The 10,827-nt window shown below is 42.2% G+C and overlaps 1 protein-coding gene across 1 annotated transcript in view; it reads left to right on the top strand.

Annotated features, from left to right (window-relative positions):
• LOC121920758 overlaps window positions 1–8,940 on the top strand; it is a 100,931-nt gene extending 91,991 nt beyond the window's left edge. Inside the window, exons 19-22 of the mRNA XM_042447934.1 lie at window positions 2,485–2,642; window positions 2,994–3,097; window positions 7,182–7,291; window positions 8,402–8,940. Of these exons, the coding sequence (XP_042303868.1) occupies window positions 2,485–2,642; window positions 2,994–3,097; window positions 7,182–7,291; window positions 8,402–8,559 (530 nt within the window). The 3' untranslated portion in view covers window positions 8,560–8,940. The remainder of the gene's footprint in view (window positions 1–2,484; window positions 2,643–2,993; window positions 3,098–7,181; window positions 7,292–8,401) is intronic.
• The last annotated feature ends 1,887 nt before the right edge of the window (window positions 8,941–10,827 follow it).

The following is a 10,827-nucleotide window of genomic DNA, read 5'->3' on the forward strand; positions in this document are numbered from 1 at the left end:
CCCACCCACTTGTTTGAGAGCACAGATGACCACTCAGAGAACCACAGTTACAGGTAAGCAACCACATTTTACATTTTACATATTTTATGTAAGAATATAGTGCACCTATATTGATATTTTGTAACTTGCGTCAATGTTTTCTCTTTGTTATGCTGGCCATGTACCGTAATAAATTATTCCGGTAAGCAACCTGTTCTTTCTTTCCGCATCACATTTAGACAAAGCATTTCTTATTTACGCATGGTATGTTAATGTCTCTCTTTTCATCTGGAGTGGACTAAACACTTTCTTCTTTCTGCAGACTTGTGAGACTCTCTTTTCAACTGCTAGATAAGGTTAGTTCCAAAGGCCACTCATCACAGCTCTTATCTGAGATGAAATCTCTTTTCCATCATCCCAAAGAAATGAGGGCATCTTGTAGCAACTTGCCCATTCTGGTATTTGCTGGAGGCTCTCCAAACATCTCTCCTGCAGTTTAGCTTCCTTCTTTGTTGTTCTTGCCCCTTGTGGTTTGATGCATCTGTAAATCATAAGCATAGCTTGTCCCAGGCACTCTTCTTTCTATGGCTTCTTCATATTTTCAGCAACAATAAGTGAGTCCAGATGGAAATTCTTATACAGCAATTGTAATGGGCCATACATAAAATGATAAACGTAGAAGCCTTTAAGCACCCTGCAGTTAGGAGGATTCTAATCCTGCTAGACTGTATCCTTCATGGGAAGACGTAATACTCCACTTGCATGACCTCTCAAACATATCCAAAATCTCTTACATAGGGAGAAGTGCCTTTATTTAATGTTAAAAGCCAAGTGGGGTATAAACTGCAGGCAGTACCCTGCAAGCCTTAAGAATTGCTGAATATCTCTTTTGGATCATCCTCTGGGTCTCCTCCAGTTCATCATCAGGACCCATCTTATTTTCCCACCCTGTGTGTGCTCCTTGGAACAAGGGTGTTACTCAGGTACTAGGGTGGCCTTGCATAATGCCAACTACCTGTTTAAGTAAATTTTCCGGAATATGTTATTGTGGTGTAAAAATCTGCTCAGGTTAGGGTTGCCATAATTGTCCACTAAAACCCAGGACAAAATGTAGGACAAAATCTAGACCAAGCTGTAGGACAACTGCAGGACAAAACTCAGCCCAAAATGTAGGACATTTAAGAAAAACAGAGGACCTCAAATGTCCTACATTTTGGGCTGAGTTTTGTCCTGCAATTGTCCTACAGTTTGGTATAGATTTTGTCCTACATTTTGTCCCGGGTTTTAGTGCACAATTATGGCAACCCTAGAGGTACTTGTGACTGATGTATAGCCTATTGTCATAACATCTGCTGTTGCTGCTTAGCATACCAAGTAAATAGAGCTTCCTGGAATGTAGGTTCTCCCTGGGCATTGCCCATAATTTCCACAACTGTCACAGAGACTGTATCCTCCAAGGGAAGGAGTGCATCAAATCCCCCCACTTGTGTGATCTCTCGAGCACACCCTTAGGTAGGGAGAAGTGTCTTTATTTAAAGTTAGAGTCCTCAAGTAAGCAAAATGGCCACTGCACCCTTGACAACATCTGCAGCACAAGTTTCAATGGTACAATTAAGAAGAACATACAGGTCTTGATAGGCTCCTGGTAAGAGGTTGCAACTCTATTGGATGTTCTCCCAAGTCAGGCAGCCAAGAAAGCCTAGCTGTCAGAGCTACACATTACCCATGGTCCTTCTCTGCTAGCCTTAGCAGTGCTATCAGCACCTACAATTGACCAAGGTGTTAAATAAAAATGCAGAGTCTCTAGGTACTATGTACAGATCATTACTGCAGAGTATTTACAGCACTGTATACAAATCAACTACTATCCAACCAACCATCCACTAATATCAGCAACCCACACTGAACATAGACCATCCCCATATTAATACATTTTGTCTATGGCAAGATCTTCTCACATGGGTCTCTGCAATAGTCCTCTTGCATCAGCCTCTTGCATTGTGTCTGCTGTGTTATCCTAAGTGTATCCTATATGGTGTGATGATGACACTCCGTGTCAGTCACCATGCCACAACCTTTTCTATGTGTTACATTGTCCAGCATCCATATTTAGTGCCATATTCGGGGGGGGGGGGGGGAATCCAGAACGGATCCCCTGTGGATATGAAGGGCGGACTGTATCTCTCTTTAAAATTTGGTTTCATCATTGAGAACTAAGATTGTCTAGAAATCTCTAAAAGCTGCAATCCTTTTAGTTAATTTTTTAAAAAAGATAGTAAAATATATATATTTAAATTCATATATTATGTCATTTCCTGTGTTGATTGATACACATCCTTTAAATGCCGGTGACCAACAGGCACAGCTTATATTGTCCAGTGCTTTGCCCCACACCATTATTATTTAGTCTTCCAAATACTTACATTGTACTTTTTCTTGCTTAATGATAATTGTGTAAGTGTATAATATTTTCTTCATTTGTCTTTGTCTGTATTGTCTGAAAAGAACTGAAAAGCCAATTTTGTTATCACCAGTGGGTATACTTCAACAATCATTGCTATTATATTTCTACATATGGGCAGATTAATAAAAGTGACGCAGAATACATGTGCAGCCAGTATAAAGGAGCCCAACTCATACATCTGAGTACCATTGAGGAAGAGGTCAGTGAGTTAGGTATAAGCCATGTTCATTTTAAAAAGAAGACTATGATTCTCACTTTTCTTAACATGGTTTTTGAAAGGTGCACTTGGAAGTACAGGCTGAAAGAAATCCTTGAGCCCAAGGAATTCAATAAGTCTGTTTAGAAGTGGGTTAGTGTTAAGGGGGGAGGGCACACCTCAACTGTTCTCCTTTTTCTTTTGTTCAGTTATTCAAAGGTTTAGTTTGAGATAATACTGAGATAATATTACCAATATTGTCCTTAAGAGGTGATGAATTGTTTAGATCTTTAATGATACTGGATGATCTTAGCCACAATGTGTTTCCATAGTGCCTCTGTTAATCTTTTGCAGGAGTGGCTGACTAAAATCATTTCTAAAACAATTTGGCTTCACAACGTGAGTCCAGTTTTCCAGCCAAAAATATGGCCCGTGCAATTGGGAAAATCACTACTTAGGTAAACTTGGAGCTGGTTCATAAATTTTCATTCATTTGGGATGTGGTCTCATACCTATCAAAAGGGGGCAGTTCTGTCACATCTCACTGCATCAGGTCCTGCAGTCACTGACCTGTCAGGACAACTAAGCAAGATCAAAGGCTAAATCCAGGGGACTTTCACAATCAGCAGGGCTATGATGACACTTTGAAGCCAGCCCTGGCAAATGCATACTAGCAAGAACATTGTAGTCACTTTCCTGTTCAGGGCCAGTTTCTGAACAGCCTTATCTTCTCTCAGGGTCCAGAAATACTGGCAGTAATCTATGGTTTTGACAGCAATCCAGTTGGTAGTATTATTTACAGCATGGGCCTTTACGTGGAGGTAGAATCATAGAATCATAGAGTTGGAAGAGACCACTAGGGCCATCCAGTCCAACCCCCTGCCATGCAGGAAATCCAAATCAAAGCATCCCTGACAGATGGCCGTCCAGCCTCTGTTTAAAGACCTCCAAGGAAGGAGACTCTATCACCCTCCGAGGGAGTGCATTCCATTGTCGAACAGCCCTAACTGTCAGGAAGTTCCTCCTAATGTTCAGGTGGAATCTCTTTTCCTGCAGCTTGCATCCATTGTTCCGGGTCCTGTTCTCTGGAGCAGCAGAAAACAAGCTTGCTCCCTCTTCAATATGACATCCCTTCAAATATTTAAACAGGGCGATCATATCACCTCTTAACCTTCTTTTCTCCAGGCTAAACATCCCCAGCTCCCTAAGTCGTTCCTCATAGGGCATGGTTTCCAGACCTTTCACCATTTTTGTCGCCCTCCTTTGGACACGCTCCAGTTTCTCAATGTCCTTTCTGAATTGTGGCGCCCAGAACTGGACACAATATTCTAGGTGGGGCCTGACCAAAGCAGAATACAGTGGCACTATTACTTCTCTTGATCTTGAGGTAGAGGGGAGTCTTGCTATATGAACTGAAAGGGACTGTTGGCAGCCATGTGAGGCTCAGTTTGGCTCAGTTTGGCTCAGTTTGGCTCAGTTTGACAGTTGGAAGGAGGGAGGGGAGAGCTCTTCCTCTTCAGGCCCGATGGCGTTGGGCCTGTTGTTTCACTCCCTCCCTCCCTCTCTCTACTGCTTATCAGTGAACTAACACTACCTAAGCAATTTACAATGCGTAAGCTAATTGCCCCCAACAACTGGGTACTCATTTTAGCAACCTATGGAAGGATGCAAGGCTGAGTGGACCTTGGAGCCCCTGGGACCAAACTCACAACCTGTCAAAGAGCTCTGGTGCCACAACAAACTACAAATCCCAGGATTCCATAGCATTGAGCCATGGCAGTTAAAATGGTGTCAAACTGCATTAAAAAAAATACAGGGTCTCACAGTCTTTTCCTCTGGCAAATCAAGGAAATTCTGCACTTAAACTTCTGTAGTTCCTCTGACCAAAAGCACATTCAGTAGTGGAACAGATCTGCAGAGGAGCCAAAATAAGCAGCCGTCCCTCCAGAAAAGGGAACAGTGTTTACCAGAAATACTTGCTGGATTATTCTGAAGATAGTGCTTGTGGTCATGCTGTCATAAAAGAGCCTTGAACAAGGCTTATAGCTGCTTCATGCAGACTTTTGGCAAAAATGAGGTTTCAGGCAGCAGAATGTGTTTGCAATAGAAAAAAAGAATGACCAAGCTCTCTAGTAAAGTCCTGGCTTTCATGGCTTAAAATGATTTCATTGTAGTATTTTCAGCCTAAGGAATTCTGGATATTTTATTATTTTATTTGCACAGGTATTATATAACATTTTATAGAATACTAGAGTATTATGGTCTTTAAAATAATGAAAACAAAGAAAGCAAGAATAACTTGTTCAGGACAGAGACTAATCCAAAATTCAAATCATGTCAGAGTCTTCCTATGGTAGCATGCTCCTGGGATGGGAGCCTTCACTATTTTAACAGAATATTTTGGACCTGCACCTCTTAAGCCAAGTATGTTAATACTTATTTTTTGCATTGATGGCTCCCTTTGTGTTTTTAGTTAACCTACTGTGGCTAATTAGGTTGTGTTTTGTTCTGTAAGCTGCTGTGTTTTGTTCTGTAAGCATGACCAAACATATGTGAGCCATGAAGTCAGTTGTTTTTCTTGAACATTTCACCTGGAAGTACAAAGCCACAATGTTCTTTTGGAGCCAGACAGGAGCAACTGTTATGCCAGCATTAGTATTATATCCAGTATTGAGGAAGGCTTTCTCCCAGGCTCTAATAATCATCTTGCCAGAGCTTCTTTCCTTTATTGCTTTACTCTGCTGTACATTTGTCTTGCTGCTGCTGTTATTACTATTATTTTTTTTGGTGCTGTAAGATATCAGTAGGTAACTATCACACAGCTTGGACAAAGTCTACCCAAACTACAATCTCACACTGTGAGATATATTCAGTCTAATCCAACTCATTACAATATCACTTCACAGTATGTTGGACAACTTGAATATCAGACAAGGATATATAATATTAGGACTTGACCAGGGCCGGCCCTACCATATAGGCGACCTAGGCGTTCGCCGGGGGCACAAAAAGACCAGGGGTGCAATTTGCACCCCTCTGCGTGTGTGCACACGTGCGCATGCAGCCCCATCCCAGCCTGGGGCGCCCGCTCTTCTTCTGCTGCCCTCCCGGCAGCTCCCGGGACAGTCCCATTTTTGGAGGAAATGGGCCCGCCCCGGCCTGGTTCCCCCCCAAATCCCGGCTTCAGACCCGGCCTCCGGGCCGGGCGCACTCATGCGGCCATTGCCGTGGCTGCTAATGCAGCTGGGCGGCCACCCTCCTCCTCCTCCTCGGCCACACCACCCTCCTCCTCCTCTTCCTCTTGCGCAGCTGCTGCGCTGCCCGCAGCACTTGCCTGGGTGGGCTTAAAGGGGAGCACTCGTCCCCAAAGCTGGCTGGCCAATGGCAGAGGAGCGGGGGCTGGCCTGTTTCCAGCCCCAGTCTGCCATTGGCCAGTATCAGGAGCTTTGGAGGAGGAGGAGGAGGAGGCAAAAGAGGAGGAGGAGGCGGACCAAGGAGGCCAGGGGGAGGGAAAAGTGCCATTTCCTGGCACCAAATACAATCTATGATGATGATGATGAGGAGGAGGCGGGGAGGTGAGTGGCCATTTCAGGTCTGCCTTGGTTTATTTATTTTAAATTTATTTATTTATTATTTTTATTTATTTGTGGTACTTATACCCCACCCTTCAGCCAAAAAGGCTATCAGAGCGGCTAATAGTCTCAATCCATATTTATATTACAGTATTAAAAATAAACAACCCTGCCTATTTTATTTTATTTTATTTTTATTATTAAAAATAAACAAGTCTGTCTTGGTTTTTTATTTTATCTTATTTTATTTTTATTATTAAAAATAAACAAGTCTGTCTTGGTTTTTTATTTTATTTTATTTTTATTATTAAAAATAAACAAGCCTGCCTTGTTTTAACAATGATAGTGATGATGATGAAGATGGTGATATTGAGATCAGCCCGCTTCTGAGGCCTGCACTCACTCTTTCTGAAGCCGAGATAGTGTGACTTTCCAAAGTGCCTTTTCTGTGTGTTTTTGGTGCTTTGAATGCTAACAAGCCTGGCTTGCTTGGACAGTGATAGTGATGATGATGAGGATGGTGATATTGATATCCATCAGCTTCTGAGGCATGCACTCACTCTTTCTGAAGCCGAGATGGTGTGACTTTCCAAAGTGCATTTTGGTGCTTGGAATGCTAACAAGCCTGCCTTGCCTGGACAATGATAGTGATGATGATGAGGATGGTGATATTGATATCCATCAGCTTCTGAGGCATGCACTCACTCTTTCTGAAGCCAAGATGGTGTGACTTTCCAAAGTGCATTTTGGTGCTTTGAATGCTAACAAGCTTGCCTTGATTGGACAAAATAATTATGTGGGGCGAAGGGGGTGGGGACCAAAATATTTCTCGCCTAGGGTGGCAAAATACCTAGAGCCTGCCCTGGACTTGACTATGAACACACTTTCTGCAAACTAATGCACAGTTCATAGTGCTTGTAGTTTAAATTGGGTTTCATGTCTAGATTCATATCTCCACTTTGTGTTTCAGGATTCTCACAGACATTGAGGAGTTGTGCATTCAGCTGGATCCTAGTCTGGAACACTTGATATCTATTCCGTGTTCACATATTGCTTCGTGGGTCTGTAAAGCCGAATTAGGTGAATCAATTCTTGTGTTTAGTTACACATTTCTGTATTCAGCAATATACTGGAGTTAGGGAGAAGGATCTTGAGGTTCTTTCAAACAGAGCAATTTTTCACTGCCCAAAATCTGCACTAAGGTAGCTTCTTGAGTTTGCATTTGAGCAGTATGTCTATACAGACCTAGCAGACAATAATTAATAACTGTCATACTGACAGTAGAATCAAACCATTGTTTTATAAGCCTTTTTCTTTGCTTAAGCCTATTTTTTGTTATTTGCTAATGTTGCAAATAATAATAATAATCTAATGATTAACATTGGTTTCACCTTACACTGACAGCCAAATATGAAGCATCTGTAATCATGTTACATTTTAGTCAATCTCTCAAATGGCAAACTCCTTTTATAACTCTTGGTAACAGCTAGTATTAATTTCATTTTGTAGGTCTGTGAATGAAAAGTTCATACACAAGGGAACTTTAAAGAACCTTGGATTCAGTGAGTATGCACCTCCATGGCAGTAAGGCAGTAAGTCCCTTCAAGGCTAATGTCTGAACTTTAAAGGAACTATCCAAGGTGCTGGACTTATTTTGGAGACTGGAAAGCCATCAGCTGCCATTGAGTGCTATGATCTGAAACTTTTTGCTTTAGCAGTAAGCAGTCACTGGTAAATAGAGTTTACCAATAGAGTTTACCAAGTTTCTGCTACTCTCACTAGAGTGTCAGAAGTTGTTTCTTTAAAAAAAAAATGCCAGTGAGACATAGCATTGTAGGGTACCTTCCTTACAGGATTGCAACAAGGAAAAATGTGGGATGTGTTAAATGGGCTGGAAACAACATCTCTAAAGGTAACCAGGCATAACCCAAGGTGATAGAATTAAAAAATATAGCTGTGTTAGTCTGGAAAATCAGTATGCAAAGGGATAATGCATAAGGTATAACCTATTGGCAGTCTGGGTGGGGGCTTGCTGGATGTCCTGTGTAAAAGCAAGATATGTATATGAGAAATAGATGCTTTATTCCCTAATTAGCAATATGGAACTGGAACATTTCAAGCATCCATCCCAGGCTAACCTTCAAAATGAACTGTGGACTTAGTATGGTGTTTGTTTATTTGTTTTCACAGCTTCTGAGCCAGTGGATGCTCCAATAAAGTGGTGGGAATCTTTGGTCTCTTCTCTTTTAGTAACCATCGTTGTGTTGGTGGCAACTGTATTTCTTACATATAAATATGGATTCTGGGCTACAGAAGCAGCAAATGAAGTGAAACCACAACCTCTTTAGTTAGATGGCTAGGGCCTTTCCTATGTAGAAAGAGCAAAAACTATTATACATTATTATTAGGCTATAAGAAACCGGCTGATTGAACTCTTGTTGCTTTGTTCTTTAAAATATATGTATGGGCTGGAAAGACGAATAAGCAGAAGACAGTACAGTAATACTGAAAAAAGAGAAATAGGAAACGGTCTTCAGCTTTAGAAAACATTTAAGAACACCAATGAAATTGCATAATCTAGATGAGCCTGTAATGATTTAGAGCAGTGGCAAAAATTAATGTAATAGTAATGGCTTCTTTAATACAAACCCTTGAACAGTTTTGCAGTCATTGGAAAGTCTTCCTTGTGTCTGTTTTCTTGTTTCTTTAAATAAACTTGTGAAAAAATATGCATGTTCTTTTTTTCTTTTTTAGCAGATCATCTACAGATAATGAACCTTCATGTCTTGAAGTTTACTTCCCATATACAGTATTCTGAGTTTGTCCCTTGATTGATTCCATCAAAAGTTTAATTTTGGATTCCCTACCCCCACTCCAAGGCCTTACTGTCCAAAAGTGTTGGTATAATCAAAGTTAGATTGTGGATATTGTGGATGGGTTATATGGTTTACACTATGTCACACGGGCTCTCTTCAGCATAATTATGGCCCCATACAGACTGCCAAAATAAAGCTGCTTCGGGTCACTTTAGAGATATGCTGTTTAAATGATGCATGCGTACTAAGAGTCCAGAAGCTGCACCAAAGCTGTGCACCTAGAAGCCAGTTAAAGGGAAGGGTGAACGGGGGGGGGGGGGGGAGAGGAGCAGGTGCACGGTTCTTTTTCCCCACCCTCCTGTCCCTTTAATTGGCTCCCTGCCCCTTCTCCTCCCTGATCCTCTCTTTGGGCAGCCCAGGGACAGGATGGGGAAGAAAAAGCAAGAGGTGCTTCGGCCTCTCTAAAACCTTTCTCTTCTCTGATCCTCTCTTTGGGCAGCCCAGGGAGAGAATGGGGAGGAGAAGGCAAGAGGTGCCTTGGCCCCTCTGAGACCCTTCCCCTCCCTGATCCTTTCCCTGGGCAAACCAAGGAAAGGATGGGGAGGAGAAGTCAAGAAGTGCCTTGGGCTCCTCCAAAACCTTTCTCTTCTCCAATCCTTTCCCTAGTCAGCCCATGCAGAGGATGGGGAGGAGAAGGCAAGAGGTGCCTTGGCCTCTCAGAAACGCCTTTCTCCCCATTCCTTTCCTTGGGCTGCCCAAGGAGGGATTGGGCAGAGAAAGGGAGGAGGAATGTTCACAAATAATCAAAACATGAGTTTCAAGACCATGAATATGGAGGGCCGACTGTAGTTTACTGTTGCACCCAAGATCTGGTGCCACAATAAACTATAATTCCCAGGATTCCATAGAACTGAGCCAGGGCAGTTAAAGCAGTCTCACACTGGGTTATTTTTGCAGTGTGTTTTGGGCCTCTTAAGCATCATCCCTCCCAATGGTGACAAGGTTATTTGCTTTTTCCCATTCTGCTGCCTTCCCCCTACCATTGCTGCTTTCTACAAAGGTGTGATTATACAAACATGGTGCACCAATAGGATACTCAACAGTATTTTAAATAATATTTAAAGTATTTTATTGTACATCAGTAATTACATTGTTGGACACAGAATACTGCTATAGTCTCCTATATTCCTCCAAATATAATTAGAGGCAAATATTATCCTAATGGTTATGACAATTTACTTGTCTAGATCTAAAATATGTAGGATTCTCTTCACTCATTTTTTTTTTTTTTTGGTCTTGTTTACTTTTAACTTTTTTGTGCATGCTCCAAACTGTCATTTCCACAAGTGCGCGCACACACACACACACACACATGCTCCAGAGAGGGAAGGGAAATAGGGAGGAAAATCCTCTTTGCCTCAGAAGCTGTTTCAGAGGAAGGAAGGCTGAGGTTTCCTTATGCAAACTCTCCTAAGACCACACACACACACACACACACACACACACACACACGCGCGCGATAGAAAGAGGATAGGGCTGGTCCATAAACTCGCCTGATTTCAGAGAGGGCTGAAATTCCCAGATGTCCTCCTTTCTCAGGACATATCCTCCATTTCTCCCTCCTGTACAGGAGGAAGTCCAACGCATCCTCTCTCTTGTCCTCCCACCAGCTGTTCCCTGCTGCAGGAAGAGGAGAGCAACCGCGCGAGGGGAAAAGCTGTGTGTGTGTCCCTTTAAGAGCAAGGCTGCTTCCTCTCCTTGACACAGGAAAGAACACTGGAAAATCTGGGAACAGAGAGA

Source organism: Sceloporus undulatus, chromosome 2 (assembly GCF_019175285.1).
Source record: "Sceloporus undulatus isolate JIND9_A2432 ecotype Alabama chromosome 2, SceUnd_v1.1, whole genome shotgun sequence".
NCBI lineage: Eukaryota > Metazoa > Chordata > Lepidosauria > Squamata > Phrynosomatidae > Sceloporus > Sceloporus undulatus.